The following is a 17,703-nucleotide window of genomic DNA, read 5'->3' as shown; positions in this document are numbered from 1 at the left end:
TAAAAAAATAAATACATTTAAAAAAACAAACTATATTAAGTGCAGATCTTTATATGAACTCCTAGAATTCATTTTTTATTTGCAATTTTAAAAATGGTGAATTAATGCCAAAGACAGAACCACATAGTATTATATCTTTTTGCTATTTCAATTAAAAAGAAAGTTTTGTTCTTTTTAATTGAAATACCACAAAGATATAAGTTTTATTTTTTGCCATCTCGGTTATATTTTAATTTAACATGTTAGTAAGAATGAAAAAGACTAATGGTGTTTTATGAAAATGCAAAGTAACATTTTTGTAGGTACTGCATAATAAAAATGGTCTTAGTACAGGGTGAGAAAGCCCTCAGCATTGAAGGGGTTAGAGATAAAACTGCTGAAAATTTTTGCTGAGACTTACTTGGTTACATGGTTTTATTTGTTACAGACAACAGGCTTGGATATTGCTTCACTGAATTATTATCCACAATGTGTCCGCTTGGATCCTCTACACAAAACTCTGTCACCAAGTCTGAATGTTGTTGTAATGCTGGCAGAGGCTGGGGTATTAACTGTGAGATCTGCCCCTTACCTGGCACTATTCAGTTTAAAAAGCTTTGCCCTTACGGCCGAGGGTTCACAACTGGAGGAGAAGGTATGTGTCTTTGCTTGAGATGTATCTATTACTGAAATAATTGAATGGAAATGTAACAAGTATAGCAGAACTAGGAACTTTACACATAAATACATGGCTATTTTCTACCTTCTGAATCCAAATTTTAAAAATGAAGCAAATGGTGAGTGTTGTCCTTACTGAAATCTTAAATGGAAATATATTGAATAATTAAATAATGTAACATATATTTACTTGCAAATCAAAAGTCGTTTCCTAGTTCGTTTGTCAATTAGAAACATATGGAAAGTTATATTTTGTAAAGTATTCTTTATGGTACCCAAACAGATATCCCAGGGTACATACCCAGGATGGTACTCTATTCATCACTATGGAGAGCACTTAGTCACTGTCATGTTACTGACTTTAAATGCTGAACACAACTGACACGTTGGTCTGTCCAGCGTTTAAGGTCAGTGCAGTAAATACTAACAGTGCAGTCCTCATAGTGCTCAAATTGGTTATTATTTTGAGGACTGAAATTGCTGCTTTTATCTCCTAGAAGATCAAGAAAAGCATTTTTGTAAGTGATATGATCCTTAAATGAAATGTAATCACAGTCTTTTTGCCAAGTTTCCGCTGGAGAATCAGATTTGTTTGAGCCAAGGACTGTAATATAGACTAACGAGGGTATAGATCAGAAGCAAGATTACCAAGCTGCATTTGCCAATTTCCAGTATGCACAGATGTGTTTCCTGTACATCTAATGATTAATTCCTTAACAGTCAGTCGTAATGGCTGTCTCACAGCCTTATATACATTCTACTGAATCTTGAGAGTGTCATATGTTTGATATCAATATAAAGACTTGATTTAAAAAAAAAATTGTGTAACATTAATATGTCTCATTCTTCTACTTGGTCCTCAGATATAGACGAGTGTTACGTGCTTCATGGAATCTGTCGCAATGGACAGTGCATCAATGATAGAGGATCATACAAATGTCATTGCAATCAAGGCTATACCCCAGATGTGGCAGGCACCTCCTGCATAGGTATGTTGGCAAAGATATAGAGAATTTAGTTAGTGCCCACTACTGACCAGCAATTTTGGTTCTTTGTCTTATTTTATTCAAACCAGCTCTGGGCTTCTCAGTGCCTTAGATTTGGATCACCGCTTTACAGGCGCTGTTACAGCTGTTCAATAAAAAGCTTCAAAACGTAACTTTATGGATCCTGCATCCCGCTGCCGCCATTATGTTTTTCTGCTTCTTGCTGCCATTGTGTCACTCAGCTTCTAACTACCACTTTATTCTCTTTCACCATCCTACGCCGTGTTATCATCAGTCTGTAGACTACGTACCATCACTAGTCTACAAATACTGCTAATGAAATTTCCTGCACTTAGCATACAGCACACTCAATATCATTTAACATCCTGTTAGCTATTAAAAAATTTTAACATCAGATTAACTTTCATATCCATAGCTGCATCTTGATTGATCCTGTTTAATTTCCTGTTAGCTACCATTGCTTTTTGCCATCCATTTAACTTGATATCTGATGTGATCAATGTGATTTTATGCTACTGTAATTATTGTTACATCACATTCCTCAACTCTCTTTTTCCATTCTCAGTATGCTGCCAAGTTCATCCACCCCCTCCTACACCACACATCACTTCCTCCCCTCTCTCACCTTTCCAATAGTCCATGCCATCCGCTCCATATTGTGGTCCTACATCCTGCTCATACAACCTTATGTACCTCTTTCTTGTTCTCTATTCCCACTTTGCCATAATTAATTGTATGTCTCTCCACCCCTCCACACCACCCTCACTGCCTTCCCCTCACATCCTCTCTCTCCTCCTTCTCCCCTGCTAACCCACCTGCTAACACCCTCTCTTTGTGTGACTCCACCCTCTCCCCTCTGCATCCCCTTGCACATCACATCGCCATACTTTCAACCCTCTCACACCTCATGCTTACACCCCAGCCCACCAACAGATCAGTGACCCTTCTAACCTCATCCAAATCCCCATCTTCAATCCCTCCCTTTCTATTGTGCCTTGTGGAATGTCAGGTCTGTCTATAACAAACTCACCCTCATCCATAACCACTTTATCTCCAGCTCCCTCACCCTTCTTGCTCTTACAGAAACCTGACTCACCCCAATTAACACGACTTTAGTTGTTACGCATAGTAGCCTCCATCAGTTCGTGTCCAAACCTTTTCACTCGAAACTCATCTGCTACCTCAAAAAATGGAGGAGCGGGTACAAATTACCCGGGCTTGCTACAGGGGCCCGGCACCGCTCCCCCTCCCTCTTAAGTCACAGCAGCCGAGCACACACTGCTGTGTGCTGGGCTGCACTGGGAGACTGCCCGTGGCTGCTAAAGCAGCAGCTGGAGCAGTCTCCTATGCCTATGGGGGGAGCAATCATGCTGATCACGCCCTTCATTCATATTCCCCCTACCGCCATCATTGTCTTTGGTTTTATCACTAAACAACACTATAGTTATCCCATGTATTTTTGTAATGTTCATGTAATCATGTTCTTATCAGTGTATGGCACTGCGAACACCTTGTGGCACCTTGCAAATAAAAATGTAAATAATAATAAAATGTTTGTGGCGCTAAACGGATTTGTGTTGTATTTTATGTTCCCGTACCCCTGCATTGATTACAGAATGACATTATTCTTACAGATCTGGATGAATGCATCCAGTCTCCTAAGCCCTGCAACTTTATCTGCAAAAATACTCCTGGAAGTTTCCAGTGTTCCTGTCCTCGTGGCTATGTTCTGCAAGAGGACGGGAGAAGCTGCAAAGGTAATGTACACATTGTTTGGATGTATGTGTTTATTGTTGAAATGTGTCCATAAAATCTCTGCCCATGGAATTGCTCAGTTTTTAACTGGCACATAGCCTTCTATATATACACTAATAGTACACGGTGTCCGTTATTAAATGTAATAAAATTATTAAATTACAGAATATATACCTAGCAACATATGATGGACATAACATACTTACTGGATGGCAGCAGTAGTTGTTGACTGGTATAAGCTATAATATACACTGCAATAAGATATGGAGATAAGGGATGGTCACCTGTACCATGCAGTTGTATTAAAATAATTTAGTTTTTTTTTTAAAACCAGAAAACATTTTTTTATTAATCTTTTAATATTTTGGGGCGCAGATAAAATTACCACAAAGCACAGTAGGTACAGTAATATATTACCTTGAAATATCTACATTAAATTACAAAAGACTTGAGATTTTTTTATTAAAAACTTTTATTTGGGGGTGCAGCTGTTGGATGCATATCACATAGTAAGTACAGTAATATATGCTGCCTCTAAAAAAAAACGTGCACACAATCTTGCCTTGAGATTTAAAAATTGAATTTTAAGACAGTTTCTAAAACAGAAAAAGATGTCTTCTTTGGGATGCAGCTCACTCAGACACAGCACACTATTTTTTGTTCAGCTAAGCTTGCAATCACAGTACTGTCTCTGCTCTCATACACAAATATATACGGCAGTGTAGACAGAAATACCCTTGTGAAAAACTATTGTAAGTACAACTCACTTTAAATTTAAACAAACATACAGAAGGAGCCTGTATTGCAGTTGCTAGTGTCTGACAAACATTCTCTTGAGCCTCTATTGCAGATTGCTTTCTAGAGTCTAACCCTCACAGACACACATATTAGATGCCTGCTTTTTTTTCATACCTTTCCCACCCGCTCCAACCACCTACAACTCTCAAATAGCGACTATTGCAGCACAGTTACAGGCCAAAACCCTCTCAATGCACTCTCCTGTGTGAAATGGTGAGAGCCGAATTTGGCGAGAGGATCACGTCAGGACTTGGTTCTACTCAGAAACCCCGAATTTGATTCTATCGGACTTCTCAGAATCCGAACCGCTCACCTCTAATATATATTAAACCAAAAATAAAAAATAACATCAGAGAACTTGGTCATACAGTAGGGTCTCTTCAAACATGAAATTATCACAGGATCTGTCTCACAGTCTATAATGTATTTGGAATAAAGACCTTGCCCACAATTGACTTTTGGATCACTTTATATAGTAGGATCATATATTTAGTGTTTCAAACTCCCAAACTCCAATGTTAATGTCTTTATTTCCCTTTCAGATCTTGATGAATGTGCAACAAAGCAACATAACTGCCAGTTTATTTGTGTCAACACATTAGGAGGATTTACATGCAAATGTCCCCCTGGATTTACACAGCATCATAGCGCTTGTATTGGTGAGTCTATCGGAGAGAAATGTGTACACTATATTAAGGCCTCTTATTGCGGTGATGCATTAGTCAGTTATGTCTGTAATCAATATTCCAGAGCTTATCTGAGAATCAAGCAAAGCCTTAGCTAGCGGTGAAAAGCTACACTTTTCGCTGCTTGTTAAATTGACTAGGGCCATTGTCACCATAGAAATAGTGAAAGGGCTACAAAATAGGTTGGGACTGGGAAAAACACTGAAGGTGATGTGTTTTAAATACAGCGAAGAAAAGTCATAATATAGCATATGATTTTTATTTATTGGACTAGACCCTGCATAATAAGTCATGCTAGTAAGTGGTTACTAATTCATTACTACAATACAAAATATGATGAAATAACCCAAGTTATAGAGCATTGAATGGTGTATATACAGTATATTATAAGCTGTTATTCATTTCATCACCTTGTAAAATTAGAGACATACAACCCAAAGCTATTAGGAACAATCTTTAGGAATTTTACTTATTATATTATTATTATATTATTATTATATTAAAAGGCTTAATTCAGTTGAATTAATGTATGGCTGATCAGTAATATTTTCTTAAACAATATAACTACACTAAGATCTGACAGCCTGCCTGCCTGCCAAAAAATCCAGTGGATCTAGTTTAGAATTTTATCAGGGAAAAGGATAGGGGTCTGGATGTACTAAGTGGAAAATGTGGCCAAAACTTAGAAAACTGCAGTTTCGGACCTGGTAAGGGTGGTGGGTGGGGTGCTTTGGGCCCGCGTTCATTTGAAAAGGATAGGCTACATAGCAGTCTGTGCCACCAGTCTGTATAGCCCTGCTGGTCACGTGGGCCACTCTCGCAATAGGGCCGTTATGCAAAACAATACAACTAGTACACCTCAAATAAAAAAGTGTTGGCTGAAGCGATTTTTGTGGATGAAGCCGTGGGCAACAGCTAGTAATAACATATTTTTCTATTGATTGTTTTTGTATTTTTGTGATTAATTATTGGTTGGTTACTATTTAACAGCAGCTTGGTTCATCTTATTGTATTTAATATAATGTATACACCACCTGTGTCCAGCACCTAGCGCATTTTCTAAGGGCTGTACGATGAGTGGGGATGGGCCATAGAACTAGTTTGGGCAGATCGGATGATGAGTGGGGGTGGTGCTGACAAGAGGGGGAGGGCCGGAGGAGTGGGAACGGGCCCTCCTGATTTAAGTACACCAGGCCCCCGTGAAGGCTTAATCTGGCTCTGAAGTAGGTATTGTCTGTTAACAGATTACAGACTGCTATGATGTCCTTGCCAATAACATGGCTCAGCTAAAATAATGTAATATGTTTATAAAATGTTTATTGCAGCAATTTGGAGACTATGGTTAAAAGACAAAAGACACAGTGCGTATGAAAGCGGGAATCTGTGCTGTCCATTGGTTTTACGTCAGCCGCCCCAACCGTCATGTTTGGTATCGTCACTAGCACCAGCCCCATGCTAGTTACAAGCGATCCATCAGAAACAGGCTTCCCCTCATCACACGCATAACAGAATGGCACTGAGCTATAGATACATGCGTACGACACTTCCGTGGCACTACCACAAGACAGGGCAGTTCATTGTTTCCGTCCCAAAACGCCAAATTTCACAGAAGGACAGATCTGACCAAAATCTGTCTGACTCAGAATCAGACCTATAAGCAGCAAGTCCTTATTTTATGTAGCTATGTACAGTGCTTATTCTATTTGTAGCAGAGCAATGTGTTTGCCTCCATTTTCAGCCATTGGGTATTTCCTTTCCCCCATTTTACATTAGATAACAACGAGTGCTCTGAAATGGGCTTATGTGGTGCTAAAGGCATCTGCCAGAACACTCCTGGAAGCTACACTTGTGAGTGTCAGCGTGGATTTTCTCTTGACCAGAGTGGAGCAGCATGTGAAGGTATTGTACTTATTCTGATGTACAAACACTAGTATTATTTACCCTGCAGCATTACTGTGTGCTATAGCAAATGACATGCCTGTAGAAAATCCATTTACTGTAGACCTACATTTTATGTATTCTTTACAGTGACTTTTATATGGCTGCTCCCCAAGCTGATGGCTCCTTAACGTAGACCAGGAGAATGCAAAGAATAATTTGTTTTCTAAGTGATTTGTGTAAGATCGGCTATGGACATTTTTTGTTTTGTTTTTTATTTGCTTTGTCCTTTGTTCTAAACACAAATCCCAATTCTCCTCAGCCTTCGAAATGTAAAAAACTGCACAGTATCAGAGCAAGCTTGCCAGCACTGTGCCCTGGGGGCTGCCTTTTTCTGAGGTCCCTAATGGGGCACTGTAGCAACATTTGGAAAGTGCCAGTTGGAACAGGAGCTTGTCCATAGTGTTAGGTTAGCCAAGGGAAACATCACTGTTTATTTGTGCAGAGCTCTCCCTTTGCTGAGATGGTGCCTGGTGGAAGCGGCCACAAAGGATTATTGACCAAAACAGTGTGATCGTCAAGGAATCCAAAATGCAGAATGTGTCATTTGCATTGTACAGTGTTTTTTTTTAATTCACAAACAGTGAACTAGTGGCAAGTAATAATATTTCGCTAGCATTAAGTTCCAGTTTCTTTAGTTCCTTAGGGTTTTGCTAAGCAAATGTTTATTACATTCTTTTCATGCTTGCTTATAGAATATCTTTAATAAAGCATTCTACATAGGGTTTTATCATGCATACAATAACAAATCCTTTATCACTAGATGTGGATGAATGTGATGGAAGCCATCGTTGTCAGCATGGGTGTCAGAACATCATAGGAGGATATAGGTGCAGTTGTCCACAAGGCTATTTACAACACTACCAGTGGAACCAGTGTGTGGGTGAGTAATGCCCCCGTCCGGTACACTTTGCACAATAGTCAGAAGTCGGCAATCTCAGTCTTGGGTAATTAGCTATATTGTTTTATTGGGCTGTAACTTCCCAATAAAGATTGTTTTAGGGGAAATGCTTTATAAAAACTCTTTTGGGGGTGCGGTGGGCGTGGCTTCAGCTAGACTTGCTGCAAAGCATTCTAGGAAACTTACTTACTGAGTCTCAAGACCAGAGCTTCAACATGTCCACATTTTTAAAGCCATTTGACCAAGTATTTAAAGTTATGTTTATCGTAAACAGGATTATCTCCACATGTCCAAGCTCTGCAGTTGTACATTATTTAATCAACAACTATAAATAAGACTGTTTGTGATTCAAGTTTTTTTTTTTTTACTTTTATTAAAACAAATTACACTGATTAAAGCTGTAGTTTAAATCCCAATATAATCATTGTGTGACCTGGGACAAGTTATGTTATACAGGTACCAAAAAGACTTTGTAAGGTGCCAGTAATAGTGCATAATACTCTTTCCTTTAGCAGTGTAAACAGCTATGTTTGTCCGCACCATCTGTTACTGAAGGCGTGCGACGTCATAACCTCAGTTTGTTACATTTTATCTTTTAATGGGCACACAAAAGACTTCCCAGCTTTTAAGGAGATTGGTGTAACTGCACATATGGTAGACCAGACACATTTCTATCCATTCATGTTTTTCTGCACAAAGGTGCATTAATACAGTAAATAACATTTATGTCAGTGATTTCTTATTTTTTAAGTTGGAGTCTTAATAAGAAGTATACAGCATTACTGAAGTTATGTGAAAACAGTCTGTAGGTTCAGGACTCTACACACCCCAATAAATCAGTCTTTTCACAAAAAAGTGGCTTATCATGCTCATTGAGTTCCCCTATTAGATAACTTAGTTATTGCAACTTGTAATTCAGGGCCTGATTCATGGGCGGACGCAGGGTCAATGATTCCGCAGTTTAGCGATTAATTGCTACTGTGCAAAAAGTCCTGGAAACTCCTAAGGCCCATGCGTACCACTGAGTGTATGCACAGACCTCTTCTGTATATGGAATCGCTCCCATTTGAGTCTCATGGGCATGTTATGGGAGTCTCATGGGCATGTTATGGGAGTCTCATGGGCAAGTTATGGGAGTCTCATGGGCATGTTATGGGAGTGTCACAGGCGTGTAAGTGAACACCGTTGCGTTCTCAAACGTAAATCCACAGCCACAGAGGCCATGTTTAGAGAACGTTCTGGAGACACTGCACCAGTATAGGGTGTAATAAGTGTTGATGATTACCAATGGTGGAATTTTTGAGTCCACTGGCAGATTTGCACTGATCACATGGGCACACACAGAAGCCGGCACAGGGGGTGCCTCAAAGAGACCGCCGACGGGACATGGACTACTCCTTCCTCCCCCTTTTGGACATACTGTACTCTTCTCCCCGCCCAGGTCACCCAAGTGAGTAGTCCATGACCTGTCAGGGGGAGGTCCCGTTACAGCACCCCCTGTGCCAGCTTCTGCGCATGCCTATGACTGTTTACGGCCATTAAAAGTGGGCTTCTCAGGGCTTGCAATGTCCGGCACTCGCAATTGCACAAGGGGAAGGCTGAGAATAGCATTTTCATATAATTGCAACTGCGAATCCTTAGTAAATTACAGCCGGCACATGCATTAGCGTAGACCTCTGAATCAGGCCCTCAGTCAGCAGATGAAAAGTTATTGGTTGTCTAATAGATCTGGTACATTACTAGTGTAAATAATACATTTAGAAATATTCAACCTACCACTTTTGTATCTTCATTAAGCTGTGGGGCCCTGCATTTATCCTGTAATAGTGCAGTGGTGGAAGTGAAGGATTATATTTTGACTGGCTGCTGTACAGAAATAATAAATTGCCTTTGTACTGCTGTCCTCTTGCAGATGAGAATGAATGCCTGAACCTCCATGCATGTGGAGGAGCCTCATGCCACAACACATTGGGAAGCTTTAAGTGCATATGTCCGACAGGATTTCAATTCGAACAGTTTGCTGGTTCTTGTCACGATGTCAATGAGTGCAGCTCCTCTCAAGCCCCATGTAGCTACGGCTGTTCCAATACAGAAGGTGGTTACGTGTGTGGCTGCCCACCTGGATACTTCAGAATAGGACAAGGGTAATCGTTATCTTTTACAAGAAATGTTAACACTCGCTCGTAGGGCCATATGTTTTACCGATGTAAAGAAACACCGTTACGTGCAAGTCCATTAACGGGCAAGTTTACTGCCTTGCGAGTTTTCAGTTTCACTATTTTCAAAACAATGGTGTTATGAAATGTCAGCAGTCATAATGTCAACATTCATCATGTAGACAGTGATGAAATGTCGACATGTTAGAATGTTGACATTTCGTCTCTGGTAGCCCAGCAGTCACTCACTTATCTGCAATGGCTCCAGTACAGCTTCTGGGTCCCAATGGTCATGTGACTATCACTTCCAGGCCAGATCTGTGATCCTCCAGCGTTCCAGTACGTATTGTTCCCCTATCACTAACTCTTATCCCTACACTCCCTTTACTGCCTAACCCAACTACATCCTAACCCTCAGCAGCATCTTAAAAGAGGAGGGGCCACCTCCTCTCTCCCTGGCAGCCGACCGCGTCACCGCAGCAGTAAACTCTGGGCACTAGTCTGTGCCTAGAGCAGGGGTGGGGAACCTTTTTTCTGCCGAGGGCCATTTTGATATATATAACATTGTTCGCTGGCCTGGTGCAGGCCACGTCCCTCTGTGTAATGTCACAAGGGGGTGGGGCCACAATCGCCAGTGATTACAGCAATGACCAGAGCATCCTGAGGATGCTCCGGGGAGCTGTAAGGGCAGCGATGTGACCATCTGAAGCATTCTTCAGGATGCTCCAGGTGGCACTGCTGCATAGATTCTGGCTGCAGGGTGCCATTCTAGACACCCTGCTAGCCAGATGAGGCTAGCAGAAAAAAGCTCAGAGGGCCAGACCAAATTATTCCGAGGGCTTTATAGGCCCCCGGGCAGGAGGTTCCCCATCCCTGACCTCCATTTTCACGGCGATTTAACTAGTTTGCATGCGCAAAACGCCAGGAAAATGGCCACGCCGGCCATTTTTTAGATGTTTTATCCAGCGCTACCATTATAAATACGACCCCTGCTAACTCTAACATTCCCCGCAGCCTAACCCAGATGTCGTCATTTCCTTGCCTCGACAGGTGAGAGCTGTTTTGGTGGCAAGTGTCATATATATATGTTATTTGTTATTTCCCTGATTAAAATTCTAATAAGATTTGAAGTGGAATATTACTCTGCATGTTTGCAGTTTTTCTTTGATTGATATATAAAGTCCTGTAATCGGAGGAGTATGTATGTATATATATATATATATATATATATATACTGCTTCTTCGACCGGCACTCGCCTCTTGGGTTTCACTTGCTCCGGTGCCCTCCGTACCCAAAACATCCACTTGAACAATCAAATAAACAGCAGCACTCGGAGACTTGCGCAAAAGGTGAAAAAATGGATTCCATGTGAAATATAATTTTTTTTACCTTTTACGCAAGTCTCCGAGTGCCGCTGTTTATTTGATTGTTCTAGTATATATATATATATATATATATATATATATATATATATATTATAACTGGTTAAGAACTGCACACTAAAACTGGATAAATCATGGGTGCCTAGTCATATATATGTAAATAGCAGCAGTAACACCAGATGACCAGCACATATTGATTGTGTGTGTGTGTTATAATATATTATATATAAAATGGTTTATAAAATATCAAACTATGTCATAAATACCATCAATTAGCAAAAAGAGCATAAACATGCAAAACAGGTTTGGATACTGTACTTAATAAAACACCTAAAGATGAATAAAAGCTGCAGCGTCTGACTGTCAGCACGACTGCCGTTTCGGTGCCCTCAAGCACCTTCATATATGCTTTACCCCATGATGAAGGTGCCCGGCTGTCGGGCCACCAGTCAGATGCTGCAGCTTTTATTTACAATACAATAATAATATGGTGTGCTGGTGTTACTGGAACATTGTCTCTCCCTCTCTCCTCCTCCCCCCCCCCCCCCCACAAAAAATAAAGGGGGCGCACCATCGTGCATCAAAATATTTTATGAGAAGCACATACACTGCAGTAAAACACAATGCGAGTACCAACGTTAGCGGTCAAACCACCGCAAGTGTTCAGAACATGGGGTTGATAACCCCAGGCATGACAGCTACTACTACAAGAGGTCGTCTCCACTGGAACATTGCCTCTCTCTCTCTCTTTCTATACTATACAGTATATATAATGTCTTTTGCATATTAATGTTTTCTTGAAGTATTAAATAACATTTAATATTATGGCATTATTATTATTCTCTTAAAAACATGCTTCCAATCATGTATTTGGTGATTTATTTATAACCCCATGTATTGTTTTGCTTTAAATCCCACTGCAAAATTGGCGAAATTAGTGGTTTGCCCTAAAAGAATAGTTTCTAATAATTACCCTATATAATATAGTAACTTCCCTTTTCATTCACCTGAAATATCCTCCATGCTTACCCATCCAGAATCACATATATCTTTTACACTAATTGTTTAAACATCCATCACTACCAAACCTATGGGTACCTCATCTTTATTGCTGACCTGAATAATCTTTACAGCTGTCACAACTGTCCATTTAGCTACCCTACATAAATGCGAATTACTTTGAGCCTTGTACTGCGCAACCAGTGGAATGAGCATGGGCGTATTTATAATGGGGGCAGGGTGTGCGGTGCACACAGGCCCTTGGGTCCAGGGGGGGCCTGCACCCATAAACCTTACTTTTCCAGAGTCCCACGTCGGCTCCGGTGTCTGCGCCTATAAAAACGGCTGGAAAATGGCCACGCGGCCATTTTCCCGTCGTTTGCGCATGCGCAGTACAGGGAAAATGGCCGCCGCGCCAATTCTCCCGGTGACCAGTGCATGTGCTATAGACTCTGGGCACACTCTAGTGCCCAGAGTCTATAAGTGCGGCGCTGGCCGCGCACCGCTCAGTGCGCAGCCGGACGGAGAGGAGGGGGCCCATGTTGGAGACTGCACATGGGCCCCCTCTCTAGTAACGCCCCTGGGAATGAGGGATGTTGAATTTGAGAATAGGTCAATTTCATGCTCTCCATGCTGTGTATTCTATTTGTATTCTGTACCTGGCAACAAAGAAATGTGAGGATCAGTATATGTCTTTATATATCTCTTGTTCTCTTAGGCACTGTGTAACAGGAGCAGGTTTAAGTGGCTCTCAGGATATGGCAGTCAGTGGAGAAATAGATGACAACTCACTGTCCCCAGAAGCTTGCTACGATTGCAAGATCAATGGCTACCCCAAGAGAGGAAGGAAACGCAGGAGTGCCAATGAGACGGCTTCAAATGATGATGAGGTATTAGTGATTTTGTTTGAGAGCCGTTAAGTACTGTCTGCTTGAAATCCACACGGTTAAAATATATAAATTGGGTAATATCCAGGTATCAGCTCAAAAATCCTAAATGTTTTTTCAGCTTTCTGGGAAAATCGTAAATGTGACATAAATTTTCTACAGAATCCAAAATTAAAATAAAAATATTCCATGTTTAGGGCACCAAGGGTCAATTTGTTTAGGTATAGGGGGAGGGGATCCCCCTGATAATAACTTTTATTGGCTAACACTCATGCTATCATATAGACCAGTGGTTCCCAAGCTGGATGCCTCAGGATACTTGTAGGGGTGCCTCAGGTTGGTGGTCCAGCACCAAATAAAATTATTTCTAGTTTGTGTGGTAGGTAAAACCACTGCTAATGGCTGCCAATCAAGAAATATGTGGACAAAAAGCCCTGTCAACCACCACATAACTGAACCTAAGGGTGACATAGAAGCACAATTTATTTCATTTAATATATTCTGAATTTCTCTGTAAGAAACTTTTGGCCCAGGGGTGCCGTGAAAAAAGTGCTGATATTCTAGGGTGCCCTGATTCGAAAAAGTTTGGGAACCATTAGACTGATGATAGCAAAATATATATAAACATAATCAAAAGTGCACAAAAAATGAATAAAATTAATCAGACCATAAACAAACATGAAAGTTAAAACCACATTGTACAGTTATCTGCATAGAAATTGGTATTTTTTTATATTATCTTTTGCTTATCCCAAAATTGATATTCAAAGTCAGTTGTTGATGCTGTAAATTATATATCATATTGTTAATAATGTTATTACACTGTATTATTGAGAAATATACTATAGAGGAGACTAGGGCACACGTGCAGTACAATCCAGATATAGGGCCTGATTCAGCAGCAAGCGCTAATGCGATCAAAGCTGAGATTTGCACGAAATGCAGCTGAGATTATGCTAATGTCTGCCAAAGCACAGCCGGCATAACATGCGCACGACATTGCTTACCTACATAAACATCGGTACCATAGATGCACATTGGCCAGTCACGCAGCATGTACACCAGGTCTGACCTGCCGCAGACACTTCAAGTCTCTTCACACACAATGGGCTCTCGAGCTGCGCATGCAATCACAGCGGCTAATTTATGCACGCCCAAGCAACGGCATTTAGACGGACAGGGACGCCTGTGTTTTTCCGACCACTCCCCCGTCACCACCCCCAAACACTCAGAGCCTGTCACTCACTCTGCAATGGATTCCTCTGTGCGTGCATAATCGCAGTGCGATCGCAGCTCTAGTGCAGTGCGGCTTATATGCAATAGCTAACTATCGCTCGATCTGCATAAGTAGTTGCATTTGCAATCGCTGTTGAATCAGACCCATAGTAGGAACAATACCTATAACATTATTATACATGTGAACTGATTCAAGTGCACGTGATTACCCTGCACGTTCCAGATAATATTATGAGGGAGAGCAAAGTTATAGTATATAATGAATGGCCTATATATTAAACTAGCAGGGATGTATAGATACACAAAAGTTGACACTTATTTATACGTGCAGTCTGTTTCTGGAAAACATGGTACAGGAGTAAGTCAGAATAGATTAAATAACTCTTGTAAATGTGTCTTATGCCTTAAGCTGCATACACACAACAATTTTTTGAACGATTAACAATAACGATATCGTATATCGTTCAATTGTTGAAAAAATCGTTCACTTTCTGAGTTAAAACGATGAACGATTATCGTTCATGCACGTTCACGTTTGTAGTTCAGTGAGACTGACCAACCGAACGATTTTCATTAAGGGAATATGCAAAACTCGTTTGTAGTTCAAAAAAATCGTTCATTACACTTTAAAAAACCTGACAGATAATCTGACAAATAATCGTTCATAAAATTGATGGTAACAAAATCGGTGTGTGTATGCAGCTTTAGCAGCGAAGAGTAGTCATTTCAGTTGCCTCGTTCGCACAAGCAAAGTTATGTTTTTGAGCTCTTGATAGAAATATTAGCACAACCTTAGTGTGTCAGACTTATTCCTATGCCCACTCAGCTGCCAATAAGCTCTGCTAGAGCCATTCTTCATTACACCGAGGGAAGCAGGAGAACATCAGCTAGTTGGTAGAACTCAGCAAGAAAGTTAAACATAAAAGTGGTTGTTTATAGTTAATAATTAGAAACCATAAAACCAAAACAATAGTTGGAAACCATAAAACCACACATATTACAGCCAGCGGCACAAGACATACAGAACGGCATCTGAATAAGATATTATATAGATATTAGTAAAACATGCTTATGTGTTTATTTTTCGAATTTGCCAGGAACAGCTAGTATTGGAAGCCCCTGTTAGCCTTGCAAGTTGGGATATTGAGAAACCGGCGATCCTCTCCTTTAACGTGTCCCATCTAAACACCAGGGACCGAATTCTGGAACTCACACCAGCTCTCACAACTCTGAAACATCACAACAAATATGTCATAGACTCTGGAAATGAAGGCGGTTTATTTAGGCTCAACCAGAAAGAAGGAATCAGTTACCTGCATCTGACTAAGAAGAAGCCAGTGGCTGGTGTTTATAACCTACAGATTAGCAGTTTTCCTCTTTACAAGGAGAAGGAGCTTATCCAGCTTGAAGACAGACACGACAGAGACTACCTCACTGGTGAATTGGGTGACATTCTTGAAATGAAAATTCAGATCTTACTCCATTAGTTCGACGAACCAAAGACCAGAAAAATAAAACCAAAGATTCATAGGTAGACATGAACGTTCCCTCCCCGACATCACTGATTTCCCATAGCATAGGTACAAGCCCTTCATAACTAAGTTTCTATGAATTATAAAAAGCACTTTCTTCTCATGATATATGCAAGGTACAGGATCATTATCCCAGCTCAACACAACCACTTTCTCAGGCTTCTTATATAGTACTCAGCTGAGCTACCTTGATACGGTGAACACGCCGATTTTACACTTGGGGACTTTTGCATTGGAAGTTGGCCTTTGATGCTGAAACATTTCAGCAGAGGTACATGTAGTTGTTCTCATGTTGAACTTCTCTGGTTTGTCATTTTAAAGGTTTTCCATGACATCTACAAGATCTTTTGGTGCTAGTAACTTTTATGAAATCTTTTTATTTTTTTTTATTTTTTTTATAAATGCACTGTAATAGTTACACATTTAGAAGCCAACCATTACTCTGTCGAAACTTTTTATTTTATTTCATTTACAAACTCAACCAAAATGAACATTAGTCTATCTCAAATATCTCTATATGTCATGTAAATGACATGTGTGTATACTGTAACCAAGCTTTTATTTATCCTTGGAGCAATTGTAAACTATATTAAAAAAAAAAAAACAACCTAAAGTGAGGTTTGGGTTGTTTTTTTGTTTTTTTTGTAATGGTGCTTATAAAGACCAACTACTTGTCTACACAGCCTAGTGGTGCAAACTCTGTGACTAGGTGAATGCACTGAGGTCAGGTGACCATACACATTATCAGAGGGAGTGCGATGCCATCCTATATAACATGCAACATAGGTTGCCCATCAGAAGTATCCAGTGGCATTTGTACAAAGGGCTCAGCGTCACAATGAAACAATTCCAGTTTTTTTATATTGCATTTTTGAAAACAAAATGAAAATCTTAATTAAACCTAAGTAGTTTGGTTACACCATGCTTAAGTTTTTTTTAATCATACAACAACTATTACTGTATGTTTCGTATAATGTTGTCGGGAAGACCAAGCCTGTATGCTTTCCTGTAATGTCCTGTGGTACTCAGTTTTGCATAACTAAAATCAAAACAGCTGTCTTTCATGTGTGTGAAGAAGTACAAATCCATTAAGTGTACAAAATAAATCAGCAGCCAAACCTACTGCTGTGAATGATACAATGAAAACGTCTGATTTTAATTATTGTTTGAAAACACGAAGATGAGGAAAAGCACAGAGATAGATAGAACATTTGTGTCTCATCACCCATCACATGATATTTCTTATACTTCATATCTATAATCCTCGCCAGTACTATTCTAACATAAAGGGCCTGATTGTGAGGCGAATGCTATGCCGGTATACACACACATGGCCAATGCTTTTCCTTCTGCACATGGGCCCGAGACGCACCGCGCATGTTTCCCTATTATGTACTTACAGAGTGGCAGGGCAGATTTGGACGCACGGTGGCAGAAATGTGAGGGGCGTCCCTGGGCGGTCACTAAAATAATGCACTGGGATGCTGTGTCTTATGGGAGTGTTGCTGAGAGCAGTTGCATGCAAAGACGCTGAACTAGGAGGCCACAGTCACAAGGAGAAACTGCACCCTCCATAGGGCGGGCGCAGGTTTAAATGGAGCAATGATGGTGGCGTCTAAAGATGGTAATGCAGTGTCTATAGCCGTTGAAGTCCTGGCACATTCGGACGCAGGCTTGTACAGCAAGGTATTCGCATAAAGACGCAGATGCGACAGCGGCAAAAGAGGCTGCCACGTTCCAGTCTGAATCTGGCCCAAAGTTTTATTTG

The 17,703-nt window shown here is 40.5% G+C and overlaps 1 protein-coding gene across 2 annotated transcripts in view; it reads left to right on the top strand.

Annotated features, from left to right (window-relative positions):
* The window catches only part of FBN1 (fibrillin 1), a 291,935-nt gene extending 274,892 nt beyond the window's left edge, over positions 1-17,043 (top strand). The window contains exons 57-65 of one of the 2 annotated variants that reach the window (XM_088472976.1): positions 428-634; positions 1,521-1,646; positions 3,299-3,421; positions 4,760-4,876; positions 6,677-6,802; positions 7,605-7,724; positions 9,655-9,886; positions 12,999-13,170; positions 15,507-17,043. In XM_088472976.1, coding sequence (XP_088329102.1) covers positions 428-634; positions 1,521-1,646; positions 3,299-3,421; positions 4,760-4,876; positions 6,677-6,802; positions 7,605-7,724; positions 9,655-9,886; positions 12,999-13,170; positions 15,507-15,890 — 1,607 coding nt within the window. In that variant the 3' untranslated portion in view covers positions 15,891-17,043. Of the gene's footprint in view, positions 1-427; positions 635-1,520; positions 1,647-3,298; positions 3,422-4,759; positions 4,877-6,676; positions 6,803-7,604; positions 7,725-9,654; positions 9,887-12,998; positions 13,171-15,500 lie in introns of both variants that reach the window. The other variant, XM_088472975.1, reaches the window with a different exon arrangement.
* Positions 17,044-17,703: the final 660 nt, after the last annotated feature.

The sequence above is a fragment of the Taudactylus pleione genome, unplaced genomic scaffold (genome assembly GCF_031769625.1).
Source record: "Taudactylus pleione unplaced genomic scaffold, aTauple2 ptg000129l, whole genome shotgun sequence".
Taxonomy (NCBI): Eukaryota; Metazoa; Chordata; class Amphibia; order Anura; family Myobatrachidae; genus Taudactylus; species Taudactylus pleione.
This window is presented reverse-complemented; position numbering and strand designations above follow the sequence as displayed.